At 49.5% G+C, this 17076-nt stretch overlaps 1 protein-coding gene across 9 annotated transcripts in view; it reads left to right on the plus strand.

Annotated features, from left to right (window-relative positions):
- Nucleotides 1–17076, plus strand: part of TLN2 (talin 2) — a 410032-nt gene that overhangs the window by 362825 nt on the left and 30131 nt on the right. For all 9 annotated transcript variants that reach the window (XM_081049585.1, XM_081049591.1, XM_081049589.1 and 6 more), the window contains 5 exons: nt 906–1089; nt 4445–4570; nt 4765–4881; nt 7133–7318; nt 11257–11364. In XM_081049585.1, the coding sequence (XP_080905711.1) occupies nt 906–1089; nt 4445–4570; nt 4765–4881; nt 7133–7318; nt 11257–11364 (721 nt within the window). The remainder of the gene's footprint in view (nt 1–905; nt 1090–4444; nt 4571–4764; nt 4882–7132; nt 7319–11256; nt 11365–17076) is intronic.

Here is a 17076-nt window from a genome sequence, read left to right on the forward strand (position 1 = left end):
GTACGGGGCTCCTGGACAGGGAGAGGGTCGGGCTGGCCGGCTGGACTTCGGAGATGCCACCCAGCGGCCAGAGATGTGGTCATCTGTTTTGATTTCAACAAGATGCTCAAGTGGGGAAAGTGAACCATGTAATCCAAATAACCCCTTTTGCCAACTGTCAACACGGAGTTGCATTCCAGCTTCGCCTCTCACAGCCCAAATCCAGCCTGCTCTGCACAGGCTTTTAGCTCTTTCACTTTCCAGGCTGGAGAACTGTGTCTCTGATTTGCTTACCAACCCCGGTGGGCTCGGAGAAGCAGGGGCAAGCGCAGTGAGGTCTTCCACGTTTTGGGGAGTGGGGCTCCAAGCCTGCTGTCTCTCCTGGGCTGGCCCTTCAGGCGCCACTCAGAGGCTGATGCCGGGGTCTCTGTTTGTTGCTGGAGACCACCCATACCCTCACCACGTGTCCAGCACCCTTTTCCTCCCTCTTAAGTCCCAGGGCTGGATTGGGAGAGTTTCCCAGTGCCTGGTCGCCCCTTCCAGGACCCAGCCTCTTGAGCTCCGATGTGCTCACAGTTCCCTGGAGCTGTGAAGTCTGTTTAGGGAGAGTGGGAACCACTGGAAAGAAACTGGCCTCTCATTTAGCTACAGGGCTGCGGGGAGGGGGGCAAACTGGTGGGCCTGAATCTTTCATTGAAGTTTTACTAGTAGTTGACCATGTGAATACCGGCTGACTTGCCTCTCCTCTCCCAGTTTCCCCACATGGAAGATGAATGCCCCCGATAAGGGAGGGAAACGTAACGCCCCTCTTCTTCAAAGCCCTTTAACAAAAAGCCCCTGTGAAGGGTTTCTTTCCTTCTCAACTACTAGTAACCAAGCTTTGCCCTTTGTTTCTCCCCCTCCCATCTGCCCTCATTCTTCCTCAGGGAGAACATTCTGAAGACAGCCAAGGCCTTGGTGGAAGACACAAAACTTCTGGTGTCGGGGGCTGCGTCCACTCCAGACAAGCTGGCCCAGGCAGCTCAGTCCTCAGCCGCCACCATCACCCAGCTCGCCGAGGTTGTCAAGCTGGGGGCTGCCAGCCTGGGCTCTGACGACCCTGAGACCCAGGTACAGGGGCACCTGGGGGGTGGGGTGTCTTCATAGCCCCACAAACACTCTACACCAGGCCTCAGAAGAAGCCAGAAGCAAAATAGGAACTTTGAAGTCACCAATATGTGTATGTGTCTGTGGTGTGGGGGCTGGTAGGATGCCGTTATCCAGGCAGATATAGACCGTAGTGGTGGCCATGGGCATGGGAGACACGCCAACACATCTGGGAGAACCCGGTAAGGAAGAAACAGCCAGGCTTAGTGAAAGATTGAACACAGTGAGCGTTTGGAGGTCAGGGAGAAGGAGGAGGTGAGGATGACTCCACAGTTCAGGCTAGGTCAGTGAGTGGAGGGGGCTCACGTGCAAAGCTGGAGCTCCCTGGAGGGAGAGCTGACGTGGGTGGGGAACGAACGTGAGTTCAGTCTGGGAAATGTTAAATGAGAAGTGGCATAGAGACGTGCAGGTACAACTTGTGAGTGGGCCCAAGGCTGCTCAGGTATGGATATGTGGTCATCCAGAGCATGGCTGTGACCACTGGAGAGGAAAAATGTGCAGTGAGAGGAGGGCGGTGCGTGTTAAGGCAGGGCCCTGAGGCATCCAGTATTTAAGAGCATTTAAGGAGAAAGGAGGCCTAAGGAGATTGAGAAGCAGGTGCAGCTAGGAGGAGGAAAGCCAGGGGGCCTGATGTTAAGAGGAGGGAGGGTTCACCCCTCCAGTGATGGCTGAGGAGTCAAGAAAGATGAAAGTCTGAGAGCTGGCCACTGGCCCAGGTGCCATGGAGGGCAGTGGTGACCCCAACCAGGGCTGTTTGTGTGGAGTGGCAGGGTGGTCATGTGAGGGTGAAGAAACGAAGCTGCATCCATAGACATCCTAAGTGAGACGTTCGGCTCTGAAGGGGGAGAGAGAGGAGCCAGAGGTGTAGGGAAGGGCTCTCTGCTTTTACACTCCACTTCCAATTTGGCAGTTTCATTGAAGTTATCTGCCTGTTGCTTGGTCCCCCGACCTAGACTGTCAGCTCCTCAAGGACAGTAACCTAAGCTCCCAACCCAGCTTTCGGCACGAAGTGGATACCCCATCAATATATGTTCAGCTGTTGTTGAACTAACCATCAGACCATCAGCCCATTCCCTAGTGCAAAACCCAAAAATCCCTCTGTTCTCTGTCCCAGCACCATCGAATGGGAAATGCTTCTGTTTTCACTGCTGAAACTATACTCCATAATCTAGTCTACTTGGCTCGTTTGGACAAAATTGGATAGAAAGCCCCCTGCCGTTCAGTGCCTGGGTTGACGACAGCTACAGTCTGGTTAACATAAGGCCCCCAGCTTTGCCCCCATGTGACCTTCCCTTCCTACACCCTCCACAGGAGCAAAGGTCAGTGAGGGGACATTACTCCTTCTGCTGGATGTCTCTTGGATGACATCAGAGCTCAGGTTGGCTACCCTCTGCCATTCAAAATCTTCACAGCAATTCCTGCCTGCAGTATTTTTACCCCCATGGAGGAAGGAAAAGCTTGAAAACGAGTCAGTGGGATTGGAACCCACACTCTCTGAGCCTTCGCTCAACTTGAGGAGAAGTGACTTGGCCTGGGGAGGATTCCGATCTTTGAACATAGAGAAATGTATTGAATTGCTCAGAGTCTTAACTCTCAAGTATCTAGATAGCCTAAAGCTCCAACTTCCCATGAGACCTCTATAAAAAATGCCCCCACTCACGGTCAGTCATCTGGTGCAGGGTGGGACAGTGTAGGTGGGATGCTGGCAGCTGACCTTCGCTTCTGTGCTTCTGTCTCTTCTCTCTGCCCCTCCCCGCGGCGATCTCAGGAATCAGGTGAGGTCCTCACCGGTTAGCCCTTCCTCACTGGCCCATCACTGCCTGTCGACTCTGTGCTTTCAGAGCCGAGGTGTGTGTGCCCTGTAGGTGAGAAGGCACAAGAGAAATGGAGAGGGTGAGATCATCGTGTCTCTGTGCTTCCAGCAGTCTGGGACTCTAGTTTCTAGTATACGTTTTTATGGATAAGACGTGTTTTATGGATTGGTATGTTGTCCGGTCCATCCTCACAGCAGCGCAATGAGATAGGCAGGGCTGGTGCTGCGGATCCCATTGTTTGGTGAGGAACCAGAGCCACCGAGCATAATATAGTCTGGAGGTTAAGACCATGCCCTTGGGATCACACTGAGCAGAGTGCGAGTCCCAACGTTGCCATTCCCAGGCCCGGGGAGCGTGGACACAAGCATCTTGGTTCCCACTTGACGTACCAGTGGTGAGGGTGCAATGAGATAATGTGTGTGTCACGCTTGGCTCAGCACCTGGGACACTGTCTTCAGTCAAGGCAAGTTGTCGTTGTTATTCCCATTGAAGTAGGAGTTGTTAGTGTAGCACCTGAACCCAGAAGAGTTCAGTATGGTGGGGAATAGCACATCCTGCCTGAGTATGGCTGGCACTTCAGATCCCAAGCCTACCATACTGAAAGATAGGCTGTCCAGTTAGAAGAGTGAAGACACGGTATCATCTCTAGTGCTATGTAGGTACACACCTATGTATTCATTCATGTCACGAGCATTTACTGAGTGCATGCCAAGATGCCAGGCCCTGTTCTGAGTGTGAAACACACACACAACTCCAGGACGGCCCTCCTGGAGCTTACATATGTAAGTCAGGGGAGAATGAATAATAAAGTAATTCCACAAGCCTGTAAGTGCTATCAATAACACGGGCAAGCTGATGGAGTTGGGGGTGGGGGGCGGTACAGTGAAGGGGGTCCAGGAAGGTGTCTGAGGACGTGACATTTGAGCGGAGACCTGAGTGATGAAAGGAGCCAGGTTCCAGGCAAAGAGAACAGCAGGAGCAGAGGCCCTGAAGCAGGAATGCGTTGGGACTTTTAATGAGGAAAAAAGACCTGTGTGCCTGTAGCATGATGAGTGAGTCAGAATCCTAGGAACCAAAGCTGGAGACGCAGGTGGGCTGCCATGGAGGCCGTGTGGGCCGGATCATGAGGCTGGCATTTATTTTGTTTTCAGTGTTTTTGGTCACCAGCTCAGAGCACAGATGACTGGTATTGCCTCTCAGGTGTCTGCTTAGCTGCCTTCACCCTTTCATAGGCAGCTCGTCAACAAGAGCTGCCCTCCAGGAGATGCTTAAACATGCCGAATATCAGCCTCCCCTGGGGAGCTCTTCAAAGTCTGGGTAATGGGTCTTCACCCAGACTCCTGCCTCAGACTCTCCAGCAGTGGCTCCTGGCATTCTGCAGAGCTGCAGATTTGAGAGCTGCTGACGTAAAGACCCACACGCCCCCCAGGCTGCCCCTGGGCTGTCTGCTGTTCGTGAAGTCAGTCTGCTGGGGCCGCTCACCTGGGCTCCGTGCTTTCTTTCAGGTGGTGTTGATCAACGCCATCAAAGACGTGGCCAAGGCCCTTTCGGATCTCATTGGTGCTACCAAGGGAGCTGCCAGCAAGCCCGCTGATGACCCCTCCATGTACCAGCTCAAGGGGGCTGCCAAGGTAGAGTGGAGCCCCAACGAAGGGGGAGCGTGCAGGGGGTGTGCTGGAGAGAGAGAAGGACACACGAGACTTAGGGAGAATGCACACCTGACCTCCTTTCTCACTGAAAGGTGTTTTGCTCGTGGCATTAGAACTAAAGGAGTAGGGATGAAACCTCAGTGCACTGTTTCCTCTTGGCCTTTCTTCCTGTGCAGGTGATGGTGACCAATGTCACCTCCCTCCTCAAGACTGTGAAGGCAGTGGAAGACGAGGCTACCCGGGGCACACGGGCGCTGGAGGCCACGATCGAGTACATGAAGCAGGAGCTCACGGTAAGGAGCCACAGTCACCTCCCTCCACGGGCACCCTGTCCAACAGCTGAGCCCAGCACAGGCTTCTCCGAGCTTGTTCGTTAGTACCAAGAGGTTTTACCCGGAGCACTTGAGGTAGGGAGGCCCACTCTCCTGCCTGCCTGAGATCCCACAGGTAACTGACCACTCCAGAGCTTGTGTAGGATCAATTTTAATTGTACTTAAGGAATCAATTGAAATGTATCACTTTGGACTGTTCAGGTTGAATTCCACTAAAATTGCAACATGAAACAGAAGCATTATAGAAGATTCCTGGCAAAGGGAAAAGTCAGCAGGGCTATTTGCACTCACCTGGAGCTTCATTTGTGTGTACAACGTGTGAAGAGCCACACACAGCCCCTCTTGAATCCCACTTCTGGCAGCAATGTGCCACACTGCTGCACACGTGTGGATTTGGGAGTCTGAGATTCGCCATCAGAACAATCTGACGCCTTTACTTCCCTGTAAAATCCAGCTCCCTTCTGTTTGAGCTGTCTGATCTCAGAGAATGTGACCCCGTGTTCTTTCTTGTGCTGTTCCTGCATTGTAGAGTGAGGTGTCCTGGTGCTACTGTGATATGGATATTATCTACCGTTCTTTTGATCCTATGACAATCGGAGATTGACTCATCCTAATCCCAGAAATAGAAATGCCAAAAATGAGTGGTTTCAAATTGAAATCTCTTTCTACTAGGAGGTCTGATTACAGATTCAGCTTCTTTTTGGAGAGGGGTGTGAGGGACTGGCCTTTGCTGCCAGTGGTTCTGCACCTTGGGGGATCAGCTGTGAAGGCCACGAGCCCTGAGGGTCAGCAGTGGAAATGAGTGGTCCTCTTGGGTGTTGGTGATAGAGCCGGTGTTCCCTTCTCCTGTCTTTAATGACGCCATCCTTGCTTGATGTTGCACTTAGGTCTCATACAAGACAACTGAATAGAACGGGTGGTGTCCTTCAGCACTGCTCCCTGGCACTCACCTGCCCACATGGCCTGGGGGTTTCCTACCAGTCTGGACACATGTATTAACAGCTGTGGGTGGGCCTAATGGAAGAGAAGGGTTGAAATGTGGAGCTTTCCGTGGAACTTACGGACACATGGTCTGTCTGAGTATACCCATGTGATTTAGGGTTGGCCCAGATGGCGTGTTTCCATAGATATAGGAGACCCCAAAGGAACGTGCGCCATGTAAGTGTGGAGGGCGCTGTACATGTGGCCTTTTTTCCACTGCAGCATTCAAAGGGTCAGTCTGGGGTGTGGGGTTCTGGCTACTTAGTTGCAGCTGCCCATTTTGAGGGGGGTCGTGATGTGTGACACTGGTTCACACAAGGCAGGGATGCTGGCTGGGTCGTCCTTTGTGCCTCAGCCAAGGCTGCCTGCTGAAACGTGGCTGCCTAGCGCTGACACAGAGCAGCCCCCACTGGCTTGGGGTCCTCATGTGCAGACACTACAATGCACATTCAGTACGCAGCCAGGGCACCAGTCACTCATGTTAGAGACAAGACAGATGGGCTGGAAGCATTAATGGCTGGCTTGACTGACAGGTGGAACTCTGAAGTGGGATATTCACTTACCATGGTTAATGTACTTCAGCTTCTCTGAAGTGTGTGTGTGTGTGTGTGTGTGTGTGTGTGTGTGTGCGCGCGTGCGCGCATTGTTAAATAATTCAGTGTCTCTGGCGTACTCCACACGAACGCCTCCACAAACTTATGCAGTTTTATTTGTAAAAAAGGCTAAGAATAGAAGGAATGGAATGCTTCATTTTCCCCAGCGCCCACATCCCTTTAAAGAGAGAGAAGTGAGTCCAGAGTGATGCATCTGGGTCAGTCTTGCCCTGGGACCAGCATCAGGACTGCAGAGTTTCTGGAAATTGATGAAGCTCCAAAAGGATGGGGCAAGAGAACAGAAAGCCCCAGATCCACCTTCCCTGAAGTGGATGGTTTAAAATATTGAATATGCATTTCTGCAAGTGAATAGGTAATCACTGTAGGTATGTCTCTCACCACACTGTTCCCATGAATGCCTAGGGTAGGCGTGCAAGGCTTAGCCATGCTGGGAGTCTTGAAGCAAGAATAGTATTACTGTACTCAAATTAAATTTCTCATTTCCTGCCATTTGACGCTTTCTTCCTGTTGCTGGCTCTGTTTTCAGACACTGAGCTCGCAGCCCGGTCGGAAAATAATAAATTATTTTTGTCCTTGCCTTTCTGATTTTTTTCACCACTTCTCTTTCTAACTTTCAGGTGTTCCAGTCAAAAGAGGTACCTGAAAAGACATCATCACCTGAAGAATCGATAAGGATGACGAAAGGCATCACCATGGCAACAGCGAAAGCCGTAGCAGCTGGGAACTCGTGTAGACAAGAGGACGTGATTGCCACCGCCAACCTGAGCCGGAAAGCTGTGTCTGATATGTTGACGGCTTGCAAGGTAAAGGCCTTGGTGTTGTTTGGGATGGATGGCTAGTTCTCTGTCACGAGTGAGTTGTTTTGTTTAGTCTGAAGAAGAGGAGGTGCCAGGATGTGTAGACAGGAGCAGCTCAATACCTTAGACTGTATAATAAAATGCATGCTGAAGTTGTGTGCACGTCAGCCCATGGGAAATGACTCTCTAGCGTGTTCTGTGTTTAGAGGGAATGAAGTCGCCCTGCAACTTAACCCTCTCACTCCTCTCAGTTCTTCCTAAATGGGCAGGAGGCCTTAGTACAGAGAGTATAGTGCAGACCACTCTGAGTAGTAAAGAGGAGCTGGGGCGTTTTGTTCCAGAGCCCCCAAATGAAAACCGCACCCCTCATCTGCTTGTACCCTTTGCTGCCTCCATAGGTCATCCATTCTGTGCTGGGAGGGGTGTTGCCATAACTTGGTAAGGAAATGAGTTAGAGGAACAAAACAGAATGCTGGGAACTGCCTTTTTGCTCTCTGTGCCAGACATTGTAGAAAAACTCTTCTGATCTTTGGGTAGATAACTGGGGAAGCTGCCCTGAGCCCATGCTTGGTGAGGGAGCTGGGGAGACCTGAGCTTTATGACCTCTTTTTTTTTTCCTATTAAGAAGGTGAGCCATAAGAGTACTCTGTCCTCTAAATGCACTGAGCACCCCCAGACCTTGACCCTTCTTGGGACTTGCCCCAGGGACTCTGACATCTGCTTAGTGATTGATTTATGACCCCCCCTACCATAGTGAGCATGTGGGGATGACCCAGAGAAACTGAAACTGGGGATTGCAGATACTGCAGCTTGAGGTCTGAGGGAATAGGACTCCTCTCCTTGGTAAAGTGAGTTGTGGGGGCAGCTGGTGGCTTCTCATGGGTACTTCAGAAGGGGTAAGATGGGCTGGAGGTAACTGGATAGAGGACAGGGCAATGTGGCCAGGCTGAAAGAATGGGTGTGCAAGGGCCTGGTGTGGGAGACAACCATTTACTGGTCTGCTGGGTGTGATGGGGGGCAGGGGCGGTGTGGAGAGGAGAGAGTGGCAACATGGGTGGGTAGGGCCGCTTTTCTGAGGGACCTTGTGCTCTGGACGAAGTTTAGACTCTCTCCTGAGGTTATAAGTAGTTGCCATTTCGATGTGCTTAGTGGAATCTACCTATCAGAAGTGGTAACTCCCAAAGGGGTCACATCTCCACCAGAAAATGATCCTGCCTAGCAAGGTGTGGCCCGAATGCCATCATGGTGTACATGCAGGGCACCTCATAGTTTTGGAAGGGTCGTCATGTCATGTATGTTCTCATTTAATCCCATGATAGGACGGGCAAGGGGAGTCATCCTAATTTGATAGATGATGAAACAGGCTTGGAGAGATTAAGTGGCATGACAACGTCACACAGCTATTTACTCTCAGCCCCAGAACTGAAACCAGGTCTTCTGAGTTCACAGCCAGTCTGTGTCTGCTGCCGTGGCCTCCCAGCCATAGTGCTTAAGGCCACTGTGGTGATGAGTGACAGGTACTTTGTCTCCATGTTACAAACATGAAATGAAAAAAGGGAAATTAAACAGGAGAAAAGAAAATGATTAAGGTATAAATGGCAGACAGCTCAGATTTTCAGTCACTTTCTTAATACATACTCCCCTGTTTGCCGGGGACGAAGTTAAGGATTCGAGGACAGGTGTCGTTGGCCCCGCCTCAGCTCCTCTCTGTTCTCTCGCCCTTGGATCAGGCAATCCTGGTTTTGCAGAGCTTCCCACACCAAAGCCAGACTTGATGACAAGTGTCACTGCTGAGCCCTGAGACTCTTGTTAGGATAGGACTTACTTAGCAGACTGGGCGTTTACATTCCCTTTGGTCTCCTGGATTTCCACCCCTTTGCTGAAAGGAAATGGGGTGCATGCAATAAGGAATATATAGCATACCAGGGATGTTGAATGGTGGATCAAGAAAGAACTCTTAATATGCCAAGCAGAGGCCACGTTGCCATATGGGGCTGAGCAGGGTAGCCAGGACAGAAATGGAAGTGCATTAACTTACAGATGGGTTCATTTTATCAGAAAGGAAGGATTACATTAATTCCTTAGGTGGAAACAAAGACTTCCCTATACCCTAAGTTAATTCTAGTGTATATTTCTTCTGAGTCTTAACTTCCATGTGCTTATGTTTACATTAGATACAATTTTATTTCTACTGTTACAATTAACATTAAATGGCTGTTTCTATGTTGCTATGAGTCACTATAACTAACTTTTTAATGACCACAAAATACTTTGTTAATGAATATCATCTTTCCCCTGTTGTCAGATATTTAGATTGTCTGGATTTTATTTTTATCATAAATTTTACTGCCAGTAACATCTTTGGGCATATCTGTTTTTTCTATGCTTGGGATTATTTCCTTAGGCCAGATTCCCAGAAGTAGAATCACTGGGTCAAATGGTATGACATTTTAATTATTTCCAGATAGCTCTCCCAAAGGGTCCTGCCAAATTACAGAGCCACCAGCAGTGGGCGGAACACCTCGTCCTTTGCTCCCACACAGTTCTAAATGAGGGCCTTGCCCGTTACCTGCTGGAGGTGACCCTGAGTGCTATGAGAGTACATGTCTTCCCCCAGTAATGTCTGGTCAAATTCGATGGGGCGCTCAGCCCTCAGACTTGGAGACACAGGGGAACCAGGATGAGTACAATGCAGTGGGGGTGAAGAGCACGACTCTTCACGTGGTTAGGACATGGCATGGCTCCTGCTTCTGAGGCCTGGTAGTCCTCAGGTGAGTAAAGCCAGGCTCGTGAATTACAGAAGCTGGCCACTGGAATCATCCACACTCTTTCCAGGGGGCGGTGGAGGAAGGGGGTCTGGTAACGGGAGGGTACACAGGTATTCTCAGCAGCATTCTCCAATCCTAGGCTAAGGATCTTAAGGGGAAGAAATGTAAAATCGGGTCACCATTCCCCTTTAGCTTTGACCTTTCATCCTAATGGGTGATTCCTGTGTGGCCTGATTTGTGATTTATTTGCAGTTTTCTATGTATTCTTGTAAGCCCTCTCAAGTTCTTTCTAGGGTGAGGGTATGCAAGGAAGGAAGGCTAAATGGGTAGGGTTGCAGGATTTAGCAAATAAAAAATAGGGTATCCCGTGCTTATGCTAAATTGTTTTTTGGTATTTATCTGAGATTCAAATTGAACTGAGCATTCTCTGGTTAACCTAGCAATCCGTGAATGAGTGTGCCATCTGAAATGGTATATCATTAATGACTCAATTTGGCAGGTCACAAGGGCAAGAAAAAAAAATGCAAGATGCTGCTTTAACTGTAGGTCCTGGGTTGCTTATCTGGACGTGTATAATACGAGGCTCCTCTGAGGATACTAGGGAGCTCACTGTCTGAAGTTTCCCAGGAGCCAGAGGTCACTTTGACCCCTTCATGATCAGGTCACGGAGCAAGGACCTGGCATGATTAGCCTGTGAACAGAAGGGCATGTGCAGGATTCCTCACGTTGCTGAAGAGACGCAGGCTGACCCTGGGACAGCACGTCTCCTGCTGTAAGCCCTAATCATGAATCTTTCCTGGACTTGTCAGGGCATGTGGAATTTCTTACATGTCAGTAAAAGGCAGGATGGTGGGTGGGGGAGACAAAGGAGAAAGGAAGGAAAGAGGGACCAGATTCACTTGCTTTTATCTGGCCCTGGGGCACTAAAAATGTCAAGACACAAACTTGCAGAGAGCCTGCTGTGGAGACAGAAGGAGGAAACGGGAAGGTGGGGGAGGACCGCCTCCTCTACCCAGGGAGTCAGGGAAGGTTTCTCAGAGGTCTGAGGTGAGGCAGAGGGATGTCCAGGGCTACACCACACTGCTGGCTAAGGCCAGTGACCCCACCTGGCCCCCCGGTTCACTCACCAGCTGACCCTTCCTGTTTTAAGATGTCGCTGCTTCTTTCTTTCTCCAGCAAGCATCCTTCCACCCTGATGTCAGTGAGGAGGTGCGCGCCAGAGCCTTGCGGTATGGGACGGAGTGCACCCTCAGCTACCTGGACCTTCTCGAGCACGTCTTGGTGGTGAGCAGGGATGTGGGCAGCAGCTGGGGAAGAGCTCAATTGGATGCAGACCGTCCTTTCCTCAGGAAAACCCCTCTTAGAGTGTTGTTCAAGCTCCAGGTGGGATTGGATTAAGCTGAAAAGCCTCCCGTGTCACACTTCCCCAGGACACTGAGCTACAAGTGTAGTCTAGGGGGAGTTGAGTTAGAATCCAGGAGAGCTCAGCTCTACTAGTACACCAAAGAGGCAAGACTAGCATGGACGTGGGACGGGCAGAGTGAGGGATGAAGCAGGTGGGACAGGCAGAGCCACCATTGAAAAAGTGTCCAGAGGTCCTGTTAGGAAGACCCCAGTCCATCATGCGAGGAAAGGGAAGGCTCCTGAAAGAGCCACACCAGCCTCCATGACAAGTTAGAAACGTTGCCAGTGCTCCGGGTCATCTCACTCTAATGGCTTTCTCCAGTCCTTGAATGTATGACTTAGACCACCTGGAGAATGACACGTTCCTTACTGTGATGACCTTCTACCAGCCTGAGGCGTCCACGTGGAGCTGGGTTAAGAATGCCGAGACAGAAGATGCCGGCGGGACACGGTGGCTGTGGCTGGTAGACTGCCCACACGGGAGCCTCAGGCTTGCACCAGCTCCCCGTTCCTAGGGTGGCTTCGTTCCCTCCCCAGGCCCCAAGGGCCAACCGTGGGGAACCAGGATGTAATTCAGTGTACATCTGTCCCTGTCTACTCCCGGGAGCCACGTTTAGAATTGGGGGAGGTCTGGGGTAGCCCATAGAGAGTTTGTGTAGGAGTCAGAGACACCCCAGAAGAGAACTGATGACGTCTCCCCTCCTTCATGGCCCGTGCTCCTTCATAAACCTAAAAACAAGAAAGAAAGAAAAGAAAAGATCCAACGGGCCACTTTCAGATACACAACCACATGTACTTAGAAGATCATTGAGCCTTTCATTTGCGGGGCGTTGAAAGTTTTCTCATTTTGTGCAGCCACATGAGGCAGGCAGTGCAAAGGAATGATCCAAGACTCAGAGAATTTTGGCCCCTTGGTTGAGGTCGCCCAGCTCCTAGCGGCAGACCTGGGACCTAATCCCAACTGCTGTTATTCCCAGCTCTGTGCTCATTCTGGCATTCCACTGCCTTCTCTTTAAACTCAAGTTACCTTCTGATGGGAAGCATTTTAGGTGTTTTAAGGGAGCATTTGTTTTATACTTCACCCAGGTAACTGTGGGCAATGCAAAAGGTTATCTTTTGTGAGACTAGCCATTCGGGGTTACAAACATTGGGCTTCCGAAGGCTGAACTCTTGGGAATAGAAACCAGTGTATCACATGTAGGCCAAGAAGAAAACGTCTTGGTCACTCAGCATTCACAGGCATGAGCTTCTCCAGCCAAAGCAGCCGTCTATGTTGGGATATAGTTAAAAGTGTTCAGTCCACGAGCGTGCCTAGCAGGACATTCAGGGTAAAGAGGATGAAACTAGCAAGGCTTTCAAAAGCCTTTTTTTTCTTTATGGAACAATATATTCTTAGTCATGTGGAACCATGTTATATCTGAACAATGAAAAATAGAGTGGGAACAGTATTAGGGCTTAGGTTAAAAGCCTCGAGTTCGAATGCTGACTCTGCCATGAAAATAGCCTTATCTGGGCTTCAGTTCCCTCAGATGTTAAAGGGACAGTTCATCAAGCCCTCGATGAGAATGTCAGAACCTTGTGGCTTTGTGACCAAGCTCACCTTCTCTGCGTGCTTCATTGCCATCCACCTAGAAGGTGCTGGGCCCGGTGGAGCTGTAGTGCAGGGCTCGCCGCACGGGCTCCCCGGCCGCTTCCTGAGTAAAGACTCCCCACTTCTTGTTTTCTGTCTCTCACGCTTTTGTTTTTGTCTTGTTCATGTGTTGGAAAGGAACTGATACTGGGATCCTCATTTCACCCCTTGTGCTCAGCTCCATTTCTTGGTTACACCATATTTTTCCCAGGACCTGTGCCTGTAACTGGGCAGCTTTGATAACTTACCCAGTGTCTGTAGGTCCAGGCCCTTGCACACGTGGCCCTTAGGCTGCCGCTTTCCACCATACTCTTGGTGAACCATTTAACAAGAATGTCACTGCATAGGGGTCCACCTCCAGCTGCAGCTCTGACAAATCCACAGACCTGGATAAAAAGGAGGCAGACAGCCTTTAAAATGCTTAATGAGTGAAGATCTCCCATTTTACTCTCGAACAAAAGACTGCTTATATTGTGGAGAGGAGTTCTCCCTTCATAAGGAAGGTGCGAGCACTTGTCTTGCAGTTTCTTCCAGGGGAGAAGGAAAATGGAACCCTCACAGGGCCCCCTCCTTTACCTCTAGCCAACTTTAAACCCTTTCCCAGTATCTGGGAACCAAGTGCTGTATCCACCAAAGCACTTCCTCTCTCCTCACCTCTGCTCTCCAGCTCACTTTGTTTGGTGAGTGGAAGAATCCAGGACTTCCCAAGGCAGGTGGGTGATGGCTGGCCTTTTTGCCTGAGAGGAGGCCAAGGGCTCCACGGCCTCTGTGAGCATCAGGGAAGATTGAGGAACCCTTCCCAGGCCACATAGGCGGAGACCCCAGCTTCACGGCCACTTAATTATTATGTCAGGCATCAGTCCTAAAGATAATCAGCAGCTTTTTCTGGACCCAGAAGAGGGCACAGGCCGCACAGAGACTCCACCTCACATGTCATTCAGGAGGTGTCATCTGAGAGGTGCCTGTGGAGGTTGGAAGGAGGAGTGACCACTGCCTTCCTTTCCTGGGCCCAGGCAAGAATAGTTTGCTCTGTAAAGAACAAATGTTCAGTTGAGTAAATCTGAGGGTCTGATTGGCTTTATTGAGAGATTCATGGATCGGGCAGCATCCCATCTGGCAGGTGGAGCGGTGCTCTGAGAAGCTGAACAATATGGAAGGCCTTTACTGTCAGAAACTGGCAGGGACAAGAAAGTTATGAGCAAAAGAAAAGAAAGGATTGTTTCAGGCCAGGTTGCCTTCCCTTAAGGGAAGGTGGGGGTGTCTTATCAGGTAGGTAACCATAGCTTTCTGTGGGTAGGGGGGTGAATGGGGAAGGGCCACGTGACAGATGACCTCATTGGTACTGACCAGAAAATTCCAGACAGACCAATTAAGATTACGTTCCTGGGGAAGGTTGAAACTGCAGTTATGTCAGATACTGAGCCTAGGTTCAATGTCATGGGCTTTAGCACAAGTGATTCCATTTGGGGCCTGTGGTTTTCTCTTGAACAATTCCCCCCTTTTGATCAGACTCTAAGCATGACTGAGAGACGTGATCAAAATTTAACGCATTTAGCGCCACTCTCGGCTACTATTCTGTAGTTCTCAGGGCTTTTACTGATCCTCTGTGTGATAGTCACAGGTCCTGATGTTTTTCCTTAATCCCTGTTCGCACTCACAGGTCATGGCTTCAGGTTCACAATCTTTAAGTCAGTCATTCTCTTTGTTCTTTTTCTGGTGTTCCAATGGTAGGCAGATCATTTGCTGGGTGGTTAGAGGCTTCAAACACGTATCTGGAGCTTTTAAAAGAACACAGTGTGCCAGGGAGATTATTATGATAATTATTAACAGGACAATTTCCAATGCTTAGAGTGCACTTTGGAGCCATGGTCCCAAACCATTCAAAATCAAAATAAGTCAAAGACCCTGTTGAGAGAGTCACCTATTGGAGCCAAGAGGCTTGCTCAGTGATCTCGATGTAACTGAGTTTCAGCTTCCCCTGAAGTGTCCATCTGGGAGCCACAGGTAGTGGTGGTCACAGCACAGACACCTCCTTGCTCAGCTGAAAGGTAATCAAGGGTCATCCTGTTGTCAAGAACAACTTTGCGCAGAGAATCTGAGGATTTTTTGGGGGCAGCTATCGTTTTAGCAGTGGGTAGTGTAATATTTTCTAGAGCGTAGGAGGAGGTTCCTGATCAAAGCCTCATTTATATTTATTCTTAACCAGGGAAGTGGGGACCTGCCAAAGGAAGTAAATTTTGAATCATGAAAAACCTTCTGGTAGGTCCTTTCTACCTCGACAATGTCAATTGATGGGAGTTGACCAATGAGGTATCTCAGTTGTGAACAGTTAGAGACACAGGTAGATAACCAAAGAGGAATTGCCCCGTTATTCACCAGCAATCTAGACGAATGGTAACCACCACAGACAAAAATCCTGTGGGGCATAAACCACTTTCACTAAGATGGACAGATCAGAGTGTTTGATGGCAAATCCCTACTCTGAAAGGCTACCCACCCCCTCTTAGCAATGGCCTGGATAATCTGGGTGATGGCATTATCTTTCCAGGCCAATACCAAAGTAAAGGAACAAGAAGAAAAGATTTCGTGTTTGGTTAACGTGTGAAGTCTTGGTCTGGTGTATTAGGCGGAAGGGGTCTACATTGATGTTAGGGGTTTCTCTTCCTCATCGGTTTGATTCATAGGTCTCCAGCATCTGTACAGGAGCAGGTGTCAGGTGGAACCTTCTTTGACTGTGAGATGTGTATCCAAAGCTCAGTGCCTTCTGGTGTTGCAGCAGTGCCAGTGGTCAGGAGTACTAGTAAGGTCCCTTCCAACAGTGCTCAAGGGCTGTCTACCTCTGATGATGCTTCCAGAATACCCAGTCACAACGCTCCAAACTGTAACCAGTAAGATCCTTTGAATTGGGATCCAGGGAAACTTCTTTAACTTGTTAACAATAGGCTTGAGCATTAGACATTAAAAACCTACAGTAGCTGGTGGTACTAGCGTGAGATAACAAGGGCTCGGCAGAAGGTTGTATACAAATAGACACTGGTCTACCCATGACAGTCTTAAGTAGAGTTGCCTTACGTTTCCCAAAGGTGGGCCAGCAAGTTTTTTAGTTTGGGGATCCCATTAATTCTCTAGACCTTACGTGATAATTGAGGGTGATAGGGACAATGGTGATTCCAAGAGGTTTGCAAGGTTTTCATCAAGGTTCGTACAGTGTGCCCAGTGAAGTGGGTGCCTTGATGGCTGGAGGTTGTGGAAAGCGGTATTTTCCGGAGCTTAGGGAGAGGTTGTGGGTCTAGGAGATTCCTGGCTCAGCTTAATTCTTTTTGGAGACAGCTGAATTCCTTCAGGGCTTAGATCATGACCTAGGTAATGAACAGTGTCTAAAGATTATTGTAATTTTCCTTAGAGACTTTGTGTTGTTTTTCAGCTAATTGTTGTAGCAAATAAATGGAACCGTGTATGGACACCTCTTTGGTAACTGAGCACAGCAAGAGGTCATGTACATATTGTAAAAGGGTCAGTTTCTCCAGAACTGGAGGATGTTTAAATCTTGGTGAAATACTTGGGAGAAATACAAGAGGGACTCCCAACCACTGAGGCACGACTGTCCAGGTATGTTCTATGTAAAATCCAGTAGATAGGCTGTTGGCGTCCTTAGGGGTGCTGAAAAGGGCTGAAAAGGGTCTGCAACAGTGAACCATTTTGAGTCTGGCGGAACTTGTCACAAGACAGTGTTCGGGTGTGGAACAACTGGGGAACAAGGAATAAGCAACTTACTAATAACTCTCAAATCCTGAGCAAATCACCATCACCATCCATTGTAAGATCAGTGTGTTACAGGGCCTGGTACAGAAAATGGTTAGCCCCTGGCAATTAGGTCTTTTGCCATGCAGGTGAGGCCTCAGGCTTTAATGGATATTGAGGTAATTTAGGGCGAGGTTTGGTTACATCTATCTGAATCTTTG

This window comes from Rhinolophus hipposideros (assembly GCF_964194185.1).
Source record: "Rhinolophus hipposideros genome assembly, chromosome: 5".
In the NCBI taxonomy this organism is placed as follows: domain Eukaryota; kingdom Metazoa; phylum Chordata; class Mammalia; order Chiroptera; family Rhinolophidae; genus Rhinolophus; species Rhinolophus hipposideros.